General features: G+C 32.4%; 1 protein-coding gene across 1 annotated transcript; it reads left to right on the top strand.

Moving 5' to 3' along the window:
* Nucleotides 1-452: 452 nt before the first annotated feature.
* On the top strand, nucleotides 453-20,653 carry LOC142505112 (protein REDUCED CHLOROPLAST COVERAGE 2-like). Its single transcript, XM_075617941.1, has 23 exons — nucleotides 453-887; nucleotides 1,462-1,523; nucleotides 2,746-2,838; nucleotides 3,059-3,131; nucleotides 5,182-5,589; nucleotides 6,389-6,453; nucleotides 6,561-6,692; nucleotides 7,264-7,305; nucleotides 7,375-7,899; nucleotides 8,000-8,157; nucleotides 8,324-8,822; nucleotides 9,025-9,087; nucleotides 9,163-9,264; nucleotides 9,987-10,307; nucleotides 10,390-10,482; nucleotides 10,575-10,676; nucleotides 10,778-10,882; nucleotides 11,768-11,901; nucleotides 13,275-13,458; nucleotides 17,087-17,218; nucleotides 17,296-17,408; nucleotides 17,791-17,872; nucleotides 17,968-20,653. Exons 1-23 carry the CDS (start codon nucleotides 818-820, stop codon nucleotides 20,086-20,088), a joined length of 5,679 nt encoding a protein of 1,892 aa, XP_075474056.1. The 5' UTR covers nucleotides 453-817; the 3' UTR covers nucleotides 20,089-20,653.
* Nucleotides 20,654-21,773: the final 1,120 nt, after the last annotated feature.

Here is a 21,773-nt window from a genome sequence, read left to right as displayed (position 1 = left end):
GCTATTTATATGGTTTTCATTTGATCTTATTATATGTCATTTTGCTCTTATTATATGTCAATTTACAATCTTAATCTACTAATTTATAGATTTTTCGTTTTCAGTCATTTTTTCCATCGGCGTTCTGGTGAGCGCCGAAAACGATGGCATATCACCGAAAATCATTGGCATGTACGATTGCAAGTCAATACTCCAGTGGAAATAACCAAAATTGAAAAAAAAAAAAAAAAGAAGCAAATTCAGTGGACTAAAATCGTAAATTGATCGATAACTTCACAACAAAACGAAAAATATGCAAGTTACATGAGAAAAAATGATAATTTCTCCTGTATGTATGTATTAATTAAATTTATTCGTGGACGGAGAGAATAAGTGGTGATTGTGATTATAATTGGGAGACAGATAAATAATCCAAGAAGAAGCTAAGCTGGAATACGCGAGATTTCTCAAATTGTTAGCCTTACATTCTCCTTGAGAAAGTACAAAATTTAACAGAAGAAAATCGCTTGTGGGTGTTACCTTATCCTATCCTTCCATCTCTCTTCTCTTTTTTCTTTTATTTTTCCCATCTTCTTCTCCACTTCCTATAATAAAACTTCAAAAACTTCTACTTCAACCATCATTTATTCAAGTGTCACATTTCACATTTATCAACTCCACAAATTACACGACAGATTCTTGAATATTTTCGGGTTTTCTTGATACTTTTCTGGGATTCTAAGCCATTATTCGCAAGGGAATATTAATGCAACTTTCTATGGTTTTTATCGAGTTAAGTGTATTTTGACATTGCCATTTGCGACTTATTTGAATTCCAATGGCTCCTAAAGCCGGGAAGACTAAACCCCACAAGGCCAAAGGAGAGAAGAAGAAGAAGGAAGAGAAAGGTTTTGCTGTTTTTTTTATTTTTTAATCTTCTTTATATATATATTTATGTGTGTATATGTGTATGTATACATTTGTATATGCATGTATTTTGAAATTGTTAAATTAGTTTTAGATGAATTATAGAAAATTCAATCTCAATATCTTCTGAAAATTCCATCATTCATCGTTGGCTGGAAAACTCAAGTGTTCATCAATTGGACCAGTTTTACCTTATCAAATAATTTTTTTTTAATTTTTTAAAATTATAAATTATGAATATTACCAAAGTATATAATTCAATTTTTTTATTAAAAAAGTCTGTCAATTACGAGAACAATTATTTTTTGTTTAATTAATTTTATAAAATTAGTACCCTATGTTACCACAGGATTGATTCAGACAGTAAGATAATTTAAAATGATTATTATATTCATTTTATAATTTGGAAAAAAAATATTATATACGATAAGATATTTATGCCCTTTATTTTTTTACTATTTTATTTAGAAATAACAAATTATTACTATTATTTTTATTTATATGATAAATTACTAAACCATTAATTTTCTTATACCTTTGTTTCGCATTTTACAGTATTACCAACTGTAATAGAGATAACGGTAGAAACACCTGAAGACTCACAAGTGACACTTAAGGTATGTAAATGAGCCTTCTTCTGACCTAAGGTCATCTCTAATCCATATCCTCTATTTTTCATCCTCTATCCTCCAAAATAGAGATCCATGATCTCTATTGGATCTCTATTTTCAAACACCTTCTCCAACCCATATCCTCTAAATATTACCAAATACTCTATTTCTTTAATTTATTTCATTTTCAACTCATATCCTCTAAATATTACCAAATAATTTTTTTTAATTTATTTCATTTTCGAACACATACACACATATAATTAATTAATTTCATAATATATTATTTAACTAAACTTAATTAATTCGCTAAACATGGCACAACTACATGTAATTCGCTTATTAATTTTCAAAAGGACTATATGGCAATTTTTAAAATATCTATTTTGTAATTATTTTTCACCCATTTTCAATCCTCTATATGAACAGTGATACTCCATAAATAGAGGATCACTGTTGCATACTCTAAAATAGAGGAAACAAATAGAGTACGGTTGGAGAAGATTTCATCCTCCATAATGGAGGAGGACGGTTGGAGATGCCCTAAGTAGCGTTTTTTCGTTGAGAGATAAGTTTGTTACGATCGAATCGAAACTGAGATTTCGTATTAAATTTGATATCTTGATTGATTGGTGCAAATAAGTTATAAATCATCCACATCTAAACTCCTAATTAAGTTGTGTTTTTTATTACACTGTACTTAATAATTTAATTTAAATATAAAGAAACTATCTTTACTTTAGTATTTAATATAATTTGACTGTAATATTTAAATTATTAAAGACTATTTAAAGAGAACAATTGTCTAATTTTGACATACTGGATCTTTTGCAAATGAAAACTAGCCTAATATATATTTTAAAAAAAAAACAACAATGGAGAGTTTAATTAAAACACTAAAGTTTTATTGGATTAAAAACTTTCATTTATTTTTTAATTTCCTTGATAATATTGTTTTTATATCCAAAATATTGTAAATCATCTCCTAAATTATCATCGAAGTTTTTAACTAATGTCGAAGAGAAGATTACGAAAGAAGAGATGTAACTAAAATTTGAAAATTAGGGGCAACAAAACCCTATTTCCGATTGCGTATAATAATAAAATTTAAATATATCTCCCTAAAAATATATATAAATTTTTAGATAAATAATTAAAAATGAAGAGAATTTAGTGATGAACCAATTATATACAAATAATTGTTTGTAGTATTATTTTGTTATTACAGGGAATATCTACGGACAAGATTTTAGATGTGAAAAAACTTTTAGCCGTACACGTGGAGACTTGTCACTTGACCAACTATTCTTTGTCTCACGAGGTAAACATTTTTAGATTAATAAATTTATTCTGGATTTCACATTATTTAATTTAATTTAAATTATTGGATTATATAATAGTTCGATAATATTTTTTTGGTTCGGAAATTAGATTGTTATAATCGAGGAACTCGAGATTTTATTTCAATTTGAGATTTTGATATTTAAAAATACACATCGTACAATTGTTCATGAATTTTACGTGATTTATTTATTTTTTAGATTCGGGGGACAAAATTGAAAGACACAGTGGAAATTTCGTCTCTCAAGCCCTGCCACCTCACCATTGTTGAAGGTATGCCATAAATATTTTTATTTCTTTGAAAAATAAATAAATATATCCATATATTATTTTAAATTTATTTCCGAAAAATACACACTTAACTCATTTACACATTTCTCATTAAATTTTTTATTTCTCTCAAGATAATTCCATTATTATATCATATTTACAATTATAATTTATAATTGTGTGTATTTGGGAAAAAAGCTAAATCTCCGCAACATTTTGATGTTAAGGACGTGTGTAATCGAAATGTATTTTATTCTAATAAAGAATGATGTGACGATGAATGATATATAACATATGAATAATATATCTATTTGTATAGTTACATGATTGTTTTTTAACTTCAATTTTTCGTAAAACTTGGTTAGACGCTGGAATAAAAAAAACAAAATATGTATAATCAATTTATGTGTTATCATTTGTACCAAAATTTAGAATTCGAGAGTATATAAAATGAGGGGCATAAAAGATATAAATGAAAATAAGAGGGGTCAAATTGAGATAAATTGGAGTTTTAGGGGGGTGTATTGGTTATAGACTTTTAATGACTTTTATGGAGTTTAAAAGTTTAGATGTATTCAAACTAGACTTTTATATACTCCATAAAAGTTTAATGGTATTCAATGTAAACTTTTGTAGAATTTTAAAAAGTCATGTGGTATTCAAACTTGACTTTTAAAAACTCTACAAAAGTCTATAGGTATTCAAAATGTCAATAGACTTTTAATGACTCTATGGAATTCTATTAAGTACAAGAATTATAGCCTAAGGTACAACAATAAATTGTCAACAAAAATCTTTGATTCAACCTAAAGATTTGGATGCACATTTAATTGAAAAATCTCCCAAATTCAATACAAACTTTCATTCTTTTCTCATCTATTTATTTTTCCTTTTATTTGTACTTTTTAAAAACATAATTAAAATTTAATTTTTTATTAATTATTATATAACATTTTATTTTAATTATTTTCTTTAATTTTAGTTAATCTATATATTAAATTATTGTATAAGCAAATTCATACCGATACTATACCAAAATTTTCGGTATACCGAATCAAAAAAACCTTACATTTTAAAAAAATTTATAATTTATTGTTTTAAAATATTATATATTTTAAAATTTTTGTATATTTTTTCGGTATTTCGGTATATACCAAAATTTTCAAATTGGATATCGTTATCCGTACCGAAAAATTTGGTATTGTTACCGTACCGTATCGAAATCTTCGGTATACTTAAAATTTGGTAAATTCAATATTTTTTGTTATGGTAATCTCGGTATACCGAAAATTCGGTATTTTTTTCCCACCCCTAACAGGGCTTGTATTGACATGTGCTATATTACACAATTTTCTTTGAAAGAAGTGTCAATTTGATGAATTTCAAATTGAACTAGATAATGAAGCTCAATTGTCTTCATCAGCACAAGTTTATGAAGGTGACGACTTTGATCAGTTATTTAATACTCAAAAACAACAACGAGCAAATGCTAATGCATGGAGGGATATCATAGCCAATGGAATGTAGAACGATATTGATCAAATTGTCAGTAATGACTAGATTTTTTTTATAAAAGACTACTCATTATTTTGAGTGTTCTTTTAATAAAATTTTATTATGAACTTATAAAAATATTATTCATTAATATGTTGAATTGGCATAAAGAATTGAAATTTTGATTTCAATAAATTGGATAGTTCATTTGTCGTTTTTCACAAATTAAATTGATTTAACTTTTAAGTAAGTAAAATTCATAAATAAAAAAAATAATTTAAAATTGAAGATGTTATCTATGTCCAATAATTATTTTAAACAAATTAATAAAAAATAAATCACAATTATAAACTACAAAATTCACATAATTCTATGAAAAAGTTTACAAAAGTCTACAAAAATCTTCAAAAAAAGTATATAAGAGTCTATGAAATTTTTTTTACAATTCTATGAGATTCCATAAAAGTCAATAAAAATCTATCAACTTCACAAAAGTCATCATTTAAAAAAATCATTTAAAAATCTTTGAAATTATAGACATTTCCTTGAATTGCAACAGAGAAGTACACAGAAGAACTAGCGGTGGCCCACATCCGACGCCTGTTGGACATAATCGCCTGCACAACTTCATTCAGTTCATCTTCGTCCCCCAAACCGGTTTCACGGACCGGGATCCAGGAATCCGGTCCAAACGAAAACGGTTCAATCGACTCAGAAACCGGTTCGGAAAATGCGGCATCGGATCCTCCTCCCAAGGCTAAAGCCACCGACAAAAAAGCCGGCGTTTCCACGGCCGTCTCTCGGAAGGTCAAGCCTTCGAAGCCGGACATTCACGCAACCGACGCCTCCGTCGGAGGGGATACTGTGGAGAAAGGCGACACTGTTTCGGCGCTGATGTACCCGCCGCCGAGGCTTGGGCAGTTCTACGACTTCTTCTCATTCTCTCACCTCACACCGCCGATTCAATGTGAGTGTTAGTATTACATGTACTACGAAATACATTTGTGAAAGATGTGGAGGAACTTAATTCGCATTTCAAACTTTGCTATTTCGTTAGCATGCGATTGATTATCACGTGCATTATGAACAGTTGGTGTTAATGTTATTTTTGAGAAATGATAGTGGCAAGCATAATGTAAGGCCAAGAGAGAAGAATACCTCGAGCTTCTCATTGTGTTGTGGACTGTGGAGTCGATGTAGTACATGAAACGATTTAAGTCTGAGCAACATGGAGTGACCAATAACTCTAGGGAGTCTCCAACTTAAACAAGGAATAATTTGGGTTTGGGCTCTTTTCTTGGGTTTATAGTTTAATATCGTTACTCCCTTGAGAGTGGGCAGACTGAGGGACAGCTTTAAGAAGTCTACCATCGAGTCGGTGTCGATAATCCGGTCTATGTTCACGTTATAGGTTGGATTATGTATGCAATAAATATTGATAAATAAGTAAGAGCTGTTCAAAGTGGCTTGTCACCGGCTTCAACTTCTCAAGGAGTGGATAATGTAGCTCATATGAGCTCCGCAAGCAATCGGGATAGGCTAATAATATGCTGAAGGAGTTCTTCCACCTAGAAGGGTAGTCTTTTGTATATCTATTGATTTGTCTAGTATTTGAAAGTGTATTCCTTTTACAATTGGATACAAATGTAATGTGCTGGTTTTTCCAATCATTTGTTCATTGGATATTGTGGCTACTCGGTAATCTTCTGTCGGACAGACAGAGATGTGTACTTTGTTGGCTAATAGTAAGTACGTAATTTTTGCAGACGTTAGGCGATCTACTCGGCCATACCTTGAAGATAAAACAGATGAAGATTTCTTTCAAATTGATGTTAGCATCTCAAACTCTTAAGTGATAGTTCTTTGTTCTCTTTCATCTCTCGATTTGTTCATTATGAGAGTTGACATGGTGATGGCTGAAGTTGAACTTGTATTTAGGTACGGATTTGCGGTGGGAAGCCAACAACAGTTGTTGCTTCTCAAAAAGGTTTTTATCCTTCTGGAAAACGCAATCTTTTGAGAAATTCGTTGATATGCCTCTTGCAGCAGATGAGCAGAATTTTTGATTCTGTAAGTTATTTTTTCTTCAGAAACTATCATACCTTTCTAATCTTTTCTGTAGTAGGAGATTGAAGGGTCCAATTTCAGCATGGTATAACGTAAAAGATATATCTTCAAGAAAGAAAGGTTAAGGTTAGGGGTTACTTTCTGGGTGAAAAATAAGAACAGATAGAAGAGAGATATCTTTTCCCACTTTTCTTATTGCATTCTTTTAGCTTTATCTACTTGTGTAAGCCAAAACCTATTCTACAGTAATTTGCAAACTTGATACTGAAAGGCCCATGGTTCTATACCGATGAGACTATTTGAGCTCTGGGGCTTCATCGGTATTGAGGTTACTTGCCGTTGGTATTTTTTTGAGCATATTGTCATCCTGAGGCAGCTAGATGTATGGTAAAAGCTCCCGCTCCCCAACTTTTTCTCTGTTTTGAGTATGCCAGCTCTAGTGAGTTTTTATTTTCGTTTGAAAGAGTGACATACTTTGACAAATGCTACTATTCGAGCACAGTTAGTTGTATTCTTTTCATACTGCATTCAACTAAAATCTTTCTGAATTGGGTGGTACTATTTGTATTCTCAGGCATACAAGGCTCTTATGAAAGCTTTCACGGAGCACAATAAAGTGAGTGACTTGTGCTTAAACCTGTAACATTTTTGGAAGAGATTAAATGATGCTATGCTGTTGTTTCAGTTTGGAAATCTTCCTTATGGTTTTCGCGCAAACACCTGGCTGGTTCCCCCTGTTGTTGCCGAGAACCCATCAATCTTCACCCCGCTTCCCATGGAAGATGAAAATTGGGGAGGAAATGGAGGTGGACAAGGAAGAGATGGAAAATATGACTGCAGGCCGTGGGCAAAAGAATTTCTAATTTTGGCAAAAATGCCATGTAAGACAGCAGAAGAGAGGCAAATACGAGATAGAAAAGCATTTCTCCTCCACAGTCTGTTTGTTGATGTTTCTGTCTGTAAAGCAGTTACTGTGATCGAGCGCCTTATGAACAACAGTTTACAGTCTAGTGATTGTTCTGGTTCATCAGTTTTAAATGAGGAAAGAATTGGAAATCTACTTATAAGCGTGTCAAAAGATATTCCAGATGCTAGCACAAAGTTGGATGGCAAAAATGACGGAAGCCAGGTTCTTGGACTATCAGACGAAGAGCTGACTAAGAGAAACTTGATTAAAGGAATCACTGCAGATGAGAGTGCAACTGTCCATGTCTGTCATAATTTTCCAATTCTCTTTCTAGATATTCCAGCAAGTCGTATTAATATTTGAAATAATAAATTTTGCATGATGAGATCATTTTTCATTTTAGGATACTTCTACTTTGGGAGTTGTCGTTGTTAGGCACTGTGGCTATACAGCTATTGTGAAAGTTTCAGCAGAGGTGAATTGGGAGGGTAGTCCCATTCCTCAAGATATTGACATTGAGGATCACTCAGAGGGTGGAGCAAATGCGTTGAATGCTAATAGGTTGGTGAAACATGCTCCACTTTCAACATTTAACTTTAACTTACCAAATTTATTTACTCTGGAAAATGAAATCATGTAATTCATAAAAGGATAATGAGAATTGATTTCATTGTGTAACTACTCTAACTTGGGCAATTGATCATGGTGCTTTAGTCTGAGTTTGCAGCTTGAGAATGCTATTGCACAAGTCCAGCACACCCCAATCATCTGGCCCGGTTCCAAGAATCCAGAATGCGGATGTCGAAGAATCACTGTCCAGTAGGCCTCTGGTGAGGAAGGTTCTAATTGAAAGTTTGGACAGACTGCAAGGAGAAGAATCTAAACCGACAAAGTCCATAAGATGGGAGCTTGGTGCCTGTTGGGTGCAACACCTGCAAAATCAGGCTTCTGGAAAAAATGAGTCAAAAAAGCATGAAGAAGCTAAAGTTGAGCCAGCTGTAAAAGGTCTTGGGAAGCATGGGCTCCTGAAGGATTTTAAAAAGAAAGCAGATGGCCGGAGCAACAAAACTGATCTGAATAAGGAGGTGACCGCTAATGAAAATTTTGATGCAAACAAAAAGGAACTTGAGAACCAAGATGAGGAAAAGGAACTAATGTGGAAAAAGTTGATTCCTGAAGCATCATATTTGCGCCTTAAAGAATCGGAAACTGGTCTTCATCTTAAGGTGGTTGTGGTTATTTTTTTGTATTTCCTCCAACTATCCTGTAATTCCTTCCATTTATCTTCTCGACTTGATATGTGAAATTAGATCCAGGGGATAATATATATTCTCAAAATTAATGGATCTTGTCCATGCAAATGTGTAAAAGGTTCATTTGATTGTGGCTTCTAACGCAGACCACTCTGATTTCAATTCATCTTGACAGTCACCTGATGAGTTGATAGAGATGGCAAATAAATACTACTCTGACACTGCCCTCCCTAAACTGGTTAGTCTCTTATTCACGGCTAATATTAGCCATGCAGAACTATGCCTCATAACTGGTTCTTTAATCTTTTGACAGGTTGCTGATTTTGGCTCATTGGAACTTTCTCCAGTTGACGGACGGACTCTGACAGATTTCATGCATACCAGGGGTTTGCAAATGTGTTCTTTGGGACATGTGGTAATTCTCCATTTGTGATATATTTTGTCTTCTAATCTTTGATTTCTTTTATATTCCCTTCAGCTTCAGCTGCATTCACTAAGTACATTGTTCAGGTTTTGTTCTGATTAAATATGAAGTCAATTGAGAAAAAGAAAAGAAATAGATTAAAGTCACAAAGTTTCATGTTTGACTTTCGAAAATATCATGTTTCTATTAATAAATTTACTGGCACAGTAGAATACCTTCTCGGAATGGCTTGAGTAAAAATACTTATAGAAGTTCTACAAAGCAGTGTGTGCTTTGAGTTAATATTTCGGGATGCTATAGCATGCACTGTCAATGGAATGACACATGTAAATTATGCATGTTTAAGGAAGGGGGGTTAAGTTCATGAAAAATGAGGAGAGAGGAAATCTCAAGAAGTGGCATGGTGGGAGTTAATGGCAATGGCTCCCAAGGCTACTAGACCTAGAAATGTTGAAGTGGTAGCCAACCTCAATTTATTGCCTTACCACATCAGGCTTTTGGAGTTAAATAAGCAGGAGATTTTTTCTTGTGAAATGTAGTAGAGATATAACTTCTTGTATTCGAAAGTTCTAGTAACATATGAATTGATATGTTTATAACCCCCACCCCTCCCTCCATGCTTTATTCTCTGGACATTCATGTGAATATGCTTCCTTAGGCAAGGACGTTTTCAAACCTTACATACCTTTTGGTTTATATCTCATCCTTCTCAGGTTGAACTTGCGGATAAGCTCCCTCATGTCCAGTCCCTCTGTATTCATGAGATGGTTGTTCGAGCTTACAAGCACATTCTGCATGCTGTTGTTGCAGCTGTGGATGATGTAACTAATATGGCTTCATTGGTGGCTTCATGTTTGAATATGTTGTTAGGGTCACCAACTACAGAAAATGTTGACGTGAATGCCAGTTTTGATGATGAATTAAAATGGAAGTGGGTTGAGAAATTCCTTCAGAAGAGGTTTGGGTGGCAATGGAAAGATGAAACAGGCACTGAACTGAGAAAGTTTGCACTTCTTCGGGGGCTTTGCCACAAGGTAGGCTAATGCCTCCTGAGTAACTAAGTGACTTGACTAAGAAGACTCATTTTTTACCTGATACGTATGTACTATTTTTCAGGTCGGCCTTGAACTTGTTTCCAGGGACTATGATATGGACTCTCCCTCCCCTTTCAGAAAATCAGATATAATCAGCATGATTCCTGTTTATAAGGTATGCTTCTGGTGATTCATTTCCATATGGTAAATGAGATTACAGTATTATCAGGTAGTTCTGACTTCTGACAGCATTTATCTTCCATATAGCACGTTGCTTGCTCATCTGCAGATGGTCGTACACTTTTGGAGTCATCTAAGACATCCTTGGATAAGGGCAAATTGGAGGATGCTGTTAATTATGGAACTAAGGTAACGATCATTATCCTAGTCAATTCCTCCTTGAGTAATTCTCTCTGTGGCAGTTAATATACATTAGCTCAAAAGTGTGAACACCGTTCATTTCAATGAAGGCACTCTCAAAACTGGTGTCAGTTTGTGGTCCTTATCATCGAATGACAGCTGGTGCTTATAGTTTGTTGGCTGTGGTGCTCTACCACACTGGGGATTTTAATCAGGTACCGGGAATCAAATCTTCAAAAAATTTAAATATATGCTCCAATGACCATCTTATTCATTTGGTCCCACTTTGTTCAACAAACCTCGGGCCTCTCTGTAAATGAATTTCATCGACATCAGGAATTAGTCACCTTGTCATGTCACAAATATAACCTGACAGGTGAGAATAGCCAGTGAAGATGACTGATATTTATTAGCTTATGCTTAAAATGAAGGTTTACGCAATCTTTTCAGTTGCTAGGTGGATTGTTGCAAACTAAATTTTTAGTTGATTCAAAACAAGAAGAATTACAATAATCTGTGTGAAACACCCAGTCAATGATTAAATACTTTCACAAGAAGAAAGGCACTACCCCTCTCCCTGCCCTAGCAAGTGCTAGTCAAAAACTGAAAAATAAACCGAATAACTCCTCCGTAACCGACTCTCTCCTTATGTATTTTTTCTCTAACCGTTTCCCTTTACTCAAGTCGTTTCTAGTCTATTCTTGACAATTGGGCCCTCCCGGGAAAGACCACCACGCTGTTGAACTTTGATCCCTGAAAGATGCCTCTAGGTTTGATTGTATCACGCATCTAAAAGTGAGATACGATATTTGCACGTTGACAATCCATTTGATTTGTATTTAAGATACAAGGTGTGAATTTTATTCATGCCTTGAGTATTATTGGCCTGACAAAATTTCAAACTATAGCATAGGGCCATGTAATCAAAACGTTGAATCAATAGACAGTCACAGCCTTGTCCATTAAATCTCATTATTCACTCCCAATGTCGTAAACTTGTATTCTGTTGTGTTTCATTTTTTAAATGGATTGAACATGTAGACATGTCTGAAAACTTTTATAGGCTTCAAGATCTGTGTTTTTATATTCTATGTGAGCAGGCTACAATATACCAGCAAAAAGCTTTAGATATCAATGAGAGAGAGCTTGGGCTTGATCACCCGGATACAATGAAAAGCTATGGAGATTTAGCTGTCTTCTACTATCGGCTCCAACATACAGAGCTGGCTTTGAAGTATGTTAATGCAATCCCTAAATCTTTTCTAGTTTCACCTTAGCTATGTCCCTTGACGTGGAAAGTTTCCTTTGTGTAAAAGCTGATGTGATTTTCATCTATTAGTTCACTTAATAAAACAAAAACTCGATGGAGTTCCATTATTGGTAAGCATAAATATCTTCTTTTTTATTTTGTTGGACTTGCCTAATATTTTTTTCTTTTATATGAACTTTCTCCCCAAAAATTTTGGGCTCTAGTCGGACAAGTATCTGTAAAGATATGGATGAACTAAATATCCATTGGACACGAGTTTCTAAAAATCGGAAAACTATCAAATTATAACGTATCGAACAATTGTGCACTTTTCAGTTCAATATGGTTTTTGTCCTGCGATCTTTTCTTAGATTTAGGATCAGTTGTTTCAGAATCACTTCTCTATTAATCTTGTACCCTAGAGGTTAGAGTTTGAAGCACAATTAGAGAAGCTTAGTAATTCCACATGGGTAAGTTACCCATGGACTGACCCTTTTTTCCCGATTTCGTGAATGCAATATTATCTGAGATCAAGGATAGTAAAGAGTGGGATGTTGGTGTCTACATTTAGATAGATTTAGCTAGTTATTATTGGGACAAATTTGCGTCGAACAACATGAAACAATGAGAACTGGTAAAACATAAATATTGATCGGAAAAATTGTAAATTGTATAAATGTATTTTTTCAATGATTGTTTGACCGAAAAGACTGAACTTTTTGTCTAGTTGGCTATTTTATGAACAACATGAACAATGAGAACTGGTAAAACATAAATATTGATCGGAAAAATTATAAATTGTATGGAGAAAATGTATTTTTACGGTGACTGTTTGACTGAAACTACTGAACTTTTGTCCAGTTGGCTATTTTATGTTAGCCGTGTCAATATGACAAATCATCACAGGCAAAATGTATGTTTATGGTGATTATTTTACCAAAAGGCTGAGCTTTTGTCCAGTTTGCCATTCTATGAGCTCAAGTGTCATGATCGTATCATGGATTGTTTGTTTTGACTCTTTGGTTGGCAACAAATTAATTATCCCATGATTCGTAACTTGTGGGAACACTAGAAACTGACTATCCTGTAATTCATTTCAACCTGCAAAGTTAATTTGATTTGAACTGCTATGGGAAATAGCTGAATATTTTCATCGACTTTTTTGTTTTCAAGAAGCCGTAGCCTCGTAAAATTTAGCATCTCAGTAACCAAGTCTTTGAATTTTGTTATATTACACCATCAGATACCTTCCTCAATAGCTTTGCAATCAGAATATACTTTCATAATGCTGCTTTCAATTGGGAAATTCTGTACCTAAATTTCCTCAATAGTTCTGAGCTTGTATCTTGGCTGTTTAGGTATGTCAATCGTGCACTGTACCTCTTGCATCTAACTTGTGGACCTTCTCATCCAAATACCGCTGCCACCTATATTAATGTAGCTATGATGGAAGAAGGTCTGGGTAACGTACATCTTGCTCTTAGATATCTGCATGAGGCTCTCAAGTGCAACCAAAGACTGCTAGGAGCAGATCATATACAAGTAATCTCTCTCTCTCTCTCTCTCTCTCTCTCTCTCTCTCTCTCTCTCTGTGTGTGTGTGTGTGTGTGTGTGTTTATGTATCTATATCTGTCAATATCTCTCTGCAAATGCACCCAGACACCAATGATGAAAATGGTTATGCTAAACTTATTTTCAGCACTCAAAATATTGGATCTTTTTAATCCCTTAACCCTCGAGTCTAACATTTCAAGCTCGATAACCTACTGTATCAACGACCACATTTCAATGACCATCTTTAAATTCCAGTGGCAGAAGAGGACAAAGTTTATGTACTTAAATCATGTGAACTAAGAAGAGAAGGTTCACATTTCACATATTCATATGTCGTTCTTTACCATTATCAACAAGTTGGAGTAATCAAAGTATCTTCATCCATTTAAGTAACTAGCATGATGCACGTGCGTTGCGCGTAATATCAATTATATTAAAAAAAATTGATTTTCTAAAAAACAATTTGAATCATTTTGTTATTTATCTGGGCTTAATTTCTTATCATATTAGACGATTTAGAAGAACTTATATAACTTACTTTCAAAATTGTTTCCTAAATTAAAATTCAAGCAGTTGATTTTATGTTATATAATAAATTGTATAAACATGATATATAGAACAAAATGAACTGAAACAAATTTTTTTAAAAATTATATATTTAAACACCACGTATAAATCATAATAACCTAAAATCAACCAAATTATGGATTTTATCAATGTATAAATCATAATCTACAAAAACGAAGCATACTAAAGACAAATAATTATCAATTTAAAATCACTGTAACTAACTCATAAAAACAATATTAAAACAAATGAAATAGTAATATTGATAGTAAAATATAACTCATAATATTTAATTTAACCTCCTAAAGAATTTTTTTATTTTTTATTTTTATAATTCTATATTATGGATAATAAATTCTATATATCGATCTTTTGTAGACTAAAATTGATTACTATTAATTTTTTGTTAAATAAGTTTTATAATAATAAATAAATCAACATATGTAAAGAAATGAACATTCAAATAAGATTATATGGTAAATATCAAATAAACTCATATAATAATTATTAAATATAGATTTTAAATTATTGGTATGATTTTCACCATTAAAATTTGAAATATAACAAAATAAATAAACTTTTATATATCTTTTTGTGATACTATAATTTATTACTTAATTAAAAATTGTACTAAAAATATAATTACAAAATTACAATAAAATCATTGGGAAAAAATGTAGAGAGAAAATTAAAATGGTATAAACATTTAAATGTAGTATAAAGATGGGTTATTTAATAAAATTAATATAGGAGTTGCATTATATTCATGCAGTATGTATAGAAGGTTAATTTTGTCATTGCACAATTGGAAAACAATGTTCTTAATAAGATTATATGGTAAATATCAAATAAACTCACATAATAATTATTAAATATAGATTTTAAATTATTGGTATGATTTTCACCATTAAAATTTGAAATATAACAAAATAAATAAACTTTTATATATCTTTTTGTGATACTATAATTTATTACTTAATTAAAAATTGTACTAAAAATATAATTACAAAATTACAATAAAATCATTGGGAAAAAATGTAGAGAGAAAATTAAAATGGTATAAACATTTAAATGTAGTATAAAGATGAGTTATTTAATAAAATTAATATAGGAGTTGCATTATATTCATGCAGTATGTATAGAAGGTTAATTTTGTCATTGCACAATTGGAAAACAATGTTCTTTATCCACACTTTTATAGGTATATATATATATATATATATAGCACATTCAAATAAGATTATATGGTAAATATCAAATAAACTCATATAATAATTATTAAATATAGATTTTAAACTATTGGTATGATTTTCACCATTAAAATTTGAAATATAATAAAAGAAATTAACTTTCATTTTTATGATACTATAATTTATTATTTAATTAGAAATTGTACTAAAATTATAATTACAAACTTAGAATAAAATTATTGGGAAAAAAATATAGAGAAAAAATTAAAAGAATAAAACATTTAAATGTAGTATAAAGATGAGTTATTTGATAAAATTAATATAGGAGTTACATTTTATTATTGAAATGTGTATAGAAGGTTAATTTTGTCATTGCACATTTGGAAAACAATACCCTTTATCCATACTTTATATAATTACAAAATTACAATAAAATCATTGGAAAAAATGTAGAGAGAAAAATACAAGGATAAAACATTTAAATGTAGTATAAATATGAGTTATTTGATAAAATTAATATAGGAGTTACATTCTTGATGTGTATAGAAGGTTAATTTTGTGATTGTACAATTGTATATATATATATAGCACATTCAAATAAGATTATATGGTAAATATCAAATAAACTCATATAATAATTATTAAATATAGATTTTAAACTATTGGTATGATTTTCACCATTAAAATTTGAAATATAATAAAAGAAATTAACTTTCATTTTTATGATACTATAATTTATTATTTAATTAGAAATTGTACTAAAATTATAATTACAAACTTAGAATAAAATTATTGGGAAAAAAATATAGAGAAAAAATTAAAAGAATAAAACATTTAAATGTAGTATAAAGATGAGTTATTTGATAAAATTAATATAGGAGTTACATTTTATTCTTGAAATGTGTATAGAAGGTTAATTTTGTCATTGCACATTTGGAAAACAATACCCTTTATCCATACTTTATATAATTACAAAATTACAATAAAATCATTGGAAAAAATGTAGAGAGAAAAATACAAGGATAAAACATTTAAATGTAGTATAAATATGAGTTATTTGATAAAATTAATATAGGAGTTACATCCTTGATGTGTATAGAAGGTTAATTTTGTCATTGTACAATTGAAAAACAATGTCCTTTATCCACACTTTTATATGTATATAGATATAGATATAGATTGATTATGCAATACTTAATCGTTAACTGCGTAACAAAAGTGTTTTTTCGGTTACCATTCTTGTATTAGATACGGATGAAATTGTTTTTTGACAAAGTTGTTTTTTGAGACATATAAAAATTTAAGCAGATGTGCAATTAAAAGAGTTAAAAGTCCTAAATTAAAATGTAAGTATTGCAGAGGGTTGTAGGTATGATTTCTTTTTTAGTATTGCAGAGTCTGTTGTCCAAATTCTATTATGTCAGTCTGCTTATGCGGTTAACTTGTTCGATTAATCACCCTGTTTTATTTTTTCAATAAAGAATTAGACTTCTTAGAAAATTCGTCTCTTTTGATGACAATAATGAGCCAAATGTTAAAATTTTAAAGTGCATGTTTGCTCATCTCTCCATTGGTTTAAATCGATCATCTTTGATCTCATAAAAAGAACCATGTTTTCATGCTATCAATGAGGATTTCATTGAAAATGGGAGTACGTCCCAAAATCAAATTTCTACTTCTAGTTTGCCAATCATTTTAATATTTTCATTGACAACAACAAATCGACGCCAACTGGAATTGATGTGAGAGTACAATTGGAATGCAGCTGTTCCATTAAACCTAGTCTTGAGTCTCGTAATTCTTATTGACCAAAATTGATAAGCTGAATATATCTGGCCTTTCCTCTTTTGCATTTTCAGACCGCAGGTAGTTATCATGCTATTGCAATTGCTCTCTCATTGATGGAAGCATATTCCTTGAGTGTTCAGCACGAACAAACCACACTTCAGATTCTGCAAACTAAGCTTGGACCAGATGATCTCCGTACACAGGTAATGCATGATTCTATATCTGATGCCGGGACTAATGTTATAAGAATGATATTCTAAATCTTATTTGAAAATTTTAGGATGCTGCTGCATGGCTTGAATATTTCGAGTCCAAGGCGCTGGAGCAGCAAGAAGCGGCACGAAATGGCACCCCGAAACCAGATGCTTCCATTTCTAGCAAAGGTCATTTAAGGTACGTATTATCCAGTTTTTTTGGATTGTTTGTGAGTAAATCAGGCATTGACATCTGGCCTGGTTTCAGAAAGATCACTATTTGGGTGGAATAAATATCGTATCTCCCGGATCAGTTATCTGGATAGTGTGATTGGCTACCATTTTATCATCTTCCATTGGCTAAATCTTCTAAGCTTTTGACACATCTGAAAACTTATTTTGAATCATATATGGTAAATTCTTAAAATCTTCCAATGCTGGATAAAGAGAATTTGGATAGTCAATGGTGACATTCTAATCCAGTAAGGCAGAGAAACTATTTATTCCACCATTACATAAAAGCTTGTCACTTTTGATGAATTTCACTAAACTGCAATTCTTTTTCCGTTTTGTGGAATCAGCGTGTCAGACCTATTAGACTATATAACTCCGGATGCAGAAATGAAAGTACGAGATGCCCAAAAGAAGCAAGCTCGTGCCAAGGTTAAAATATTTTGTATTTCTCATGTGCAGATCTGATACTTACTGTTCTTTCTTATGCAGACAATTTTTCTGATAAACAGTCTTTTCTTGTACAGCTCAAGGGAAAAGTAGGCCCAAATTGGGAAACAGGGACTGATGAATATCATAAGGACGAATTCTCATCTACCACTGAACCTATCGCAGAGAAGTTGAGCGATAAAGAAAATAGATCTGAGAGAGAGAATAAATCTGAGTCTCACTTAGTGGATTCCACCAAGAATTCAGAATTCAGATCAGTAGATGAAATTTTGTTGGATCAAAATGAGGACCTCGGAAAGGATGATCTCTCTGATGAAGGATGGCAAGAAGCTTTTCCAAAAGGACGCTCGCCCATGGTCCGCAAGGTCTCTGCTTCTAGGAGGCCAACTCTTGCGAAATTGAACACCAACTTTATCAATACGTCCCAGACATCCAAAATTCGAGGTAAACCAAGTAATTTTACCTCTCCTAGAACAACTTCAAATGAGAATGTTGCTACTCATGGACCAGCACCTCAATCTCAAAATTTTTTTGCCAAGAGCGCTAGCTGTAGCCCAAAACCGACAATTCAATCTGGGGTATCTAATGGGATAGAGAACTCCGCAAATCCACAATCGGCGCCAGCAAGCCCAGCTTATAATGAAGTCCAGAAACCTTCCGTTGTTAATTCAGTTCAAGTAGCCAGAAAACTATTTTCATACAAAGAAGTTGCTTTAGCTCGACCAGGTACAATTGTTAAGGCTGTTGTAGAGCATCTGCCTAAGGAGAGTTCTGAAGAAGCAAGTGTTCAAGTCAGTAGCGAGGCAAGTGCCATAGATGGCATACCGGTAACCATATCGAAAAATGCTGAGGTAGATCAAACTCAGATACATGAAGAAAAAAACCCTGGGGAGGACTGTGATAAGGAAATCAACCAAACTGCTGAGGAAAATCAAGAGGTTTCAAGTGGAGGTTCTGACAAAAAATCACCAGAAATTACAACAGTTATTGAAACTACAGTTGAAAGTGTAGAAGGCCAAAATGGACCTGAATCCATCTCAGAAATTGGAAATTCTGTTTCATCTGAGAGTATCAATCGCACGTTCGAAAATGTGGCATCTCACATGCAACACACAGTTCCTTTGACTAATATTGCCCCTCCCGTTGATTCTGCCGAAAATACTGGTCAGTTGCTAGAGAAAGTTTCCTCTGACTTAAATGAAAGCACAATACAGGAAGACATTAAAATTCATTTACCTAATGGAAGTGAAAACGTTGGTTCACCGCCAAATGTGGAAGAGAACCTAATCACGGAAAGTTCCACCTTTTCTCCTACTCAGGCAGAAAAGCTAGGTGATTCAGAGATAGGGAAGGAGCCAACCAGGAAATTATCTGCTGCTGCACCTCCATTTAATCCATCCACGATTCCAGTTTTTGGCTCTATTCCCCTTCACTTATATACTGAACTTGGAGGACTATTACCATTACCAGCGAATATCGTACCAATGCTAGGTGCTAATTCGGTTCGTAGATCACCACATTTGTCTGCTACTGCTAGAATTCCATATGGTCCACGGCTCTCAGGTTGGTATAATCGATCTGGAAATCGTCTTCACCGTAACAAGCCCTCTTTCCAAAATGGTGAGCATAATGCGGATCAAACTCAATTCAGCCCTCCAAGAATAATGAACCCACAAGCAGTTGCATTTATACCTGGACAACCATGGGTTCACGATGGCTATGCAGTTGCTCCAAATGGTTATATGACTTCACAAAATGGTATTCCTTTCTCAACAAATGTTTATCCCCTATCACCAAATGGCTTCCCAACGTTGATCACTGGTGTGCCAGAAACTCCAAATGGATTGTCAGCGTCTTCTGTGGGTTCTGTGGAGTCTCCCTCGAGTGTAAATGTTGAAGATATTGATAATGGAACAAATAAACTGGCAGAAGATGGTGGCATAGAGGGATCATCTAGCAACTTGGCAATCATCACCTCACAAATGTCAGAAATTGTGCAGGAACAACATGGACTAGATGAAGAAACCAAGTCAGAAAACATGGAGAAATTAAATTGCCAAGATGGAGAAAAATATACCAATTTTGATCTCACTTCTGCAAAAGATAACGGTGATAACTTAACAGTTGAAGAAAAGACAACTAAGCGTTGGGGAGATTACTGTGATGGCGAAGCTGATGTTATCGGGGTGGCTAATTGAATGGCTAAGATATTCTGGCAGGAACGAATGCTCTATTAGAAATGGCATCTTTACATGTTAGGAAGTGAAATGGACCGGGATTTTGTGAACCAGAAAAAAAGCTTGAAAGTTTCTTATTTGAAGAATCCATAGATTACAGTAAACCTGAAGGGACGCCGAGCTGCGGCTACAGTATGATTTTGTGCTATCTTGTTTGTTGAAGATCATCGAAAGACACACAAGGCAAATCAACTAAGATTTTAAATCTCGAAGGTTCAGGTGTCGGGTATTTTATTCGATGATTTCGATACTTTTGCCGTGCATTTTGTAGTTCGGTGGTTCTTGAGTGAAACAAGGTGAAACAATTGCCGGACATCAAACAGTTTCCTTCAGGTACGATCATGTGCATGAGTTGCAAGAAGAGTATGCCTGGACATAGTTAAATAGGTTCTATTTTTTGAACTTATTGCAATCAAGTTTTGAAGTGTTGACTCAGAATCATGTAATAATTAGGCTTTCCTGGTTTAGCTAAGAATTTGTTTGTAGAAACTTGTTGAATAAAGTAAACTTATCACCAATTTGTTTTGATCCAAGCTGCAAATAGATTTTCTTTTTGTATGCATATTTAACTCAATGTTCAACACCAAAGTTGCCCAAATGATGTTATACAAACTGGATTATGAATAAAATGTGTTTAAAAAACAAAACTTAGGAAAGAGTTACCCAATTTCCTGACTAATCCCTTTGATAGTGAAACAAAAGAAATGGAGCAAGAGTACATTCCACAACTCAATCAATAATCCCAACCCTTTCAGCCTATCAAACGAAATTTGAAAAATCGACGCTAATTTTAGAGACGGTTTTTTAAAAAATTAGCAACGATTTTTCTAATTCCGCCACTAAATTAAATTTTTATTTTTTTTACTATACGGAACTAATGATGCATATCATTATGTTTATCTATAACATATATATAGATAACTAATTGGTTTTCTACAATACAATGTTTAACGTGAATCACGTGATCGCGTTAGAATAATATTATTAGCTCTCATATTTTATTATTTTTTTATTCGATTTGATTTAGATTATTTTTATAAAGAAATCATTCGAACAAATACATTTTTTCAATAGAATTTATTTTTATATTACATTTTCCATATAAATTTTTATTTTTTTTAATTTTTTTCGACAATTCAATTATTTCGCATACTAACTGAAATTTTTAGTTGGTTCAGTTGAATTGATTTTCTACCGTCTCTTTTTTTTTTTTTTAAATAACATATGAACAGGCCAAAATTTTCTGTTTTAGAATCCTAAATAATCGAATTATTAGGAAAAAATTAAAATTAGCTTTTATTTAGAAAATCGATCTAATAACACATGAACCAGCCACAAAAGTGGTGTTTTTTTTATTTCTTTTTCAAAAAAACAGAAAAGGGTGTATATTTTTTTTAAAAAAATAAATGTAATAAAACTCCCCAAATTTAATATATAAATGTACGGTTTCAATTGTAATGCATGTTAACTCTCTTTGTCGGGCATTTTAAGAAGGCAAAACATAAATTTTAGTTGTGTATGTATTGATGTATGACTTTTTTTAGTTTTGTATCTTTTATTTAGTTAGTATAGTCATGTAATTATATTTTAATAATCAATTTTTGAGTTTTTTTATATTAAAATTATGTAATAAATGATTAATATTG

This window comes from Primulina tabacum, chromosome 10 (assembly GCF_025594145.1).
Source record: "Primulina tabacum isolate GXHZ01 chromosome 10, ASM2559414v2, whole genome shotgun sequence".
Lineage (NCBI taxonomy): Eukaryota > Viridiplantae > Streptophyta > Magnoliopsida > Lamiales > Gesneriaceae > Primulina > Primulina tabacum.
Note: the sequence above shows the minus strand (reverse complement) of the source record. Positions and strands in the feature narration are given on the sequence as shown.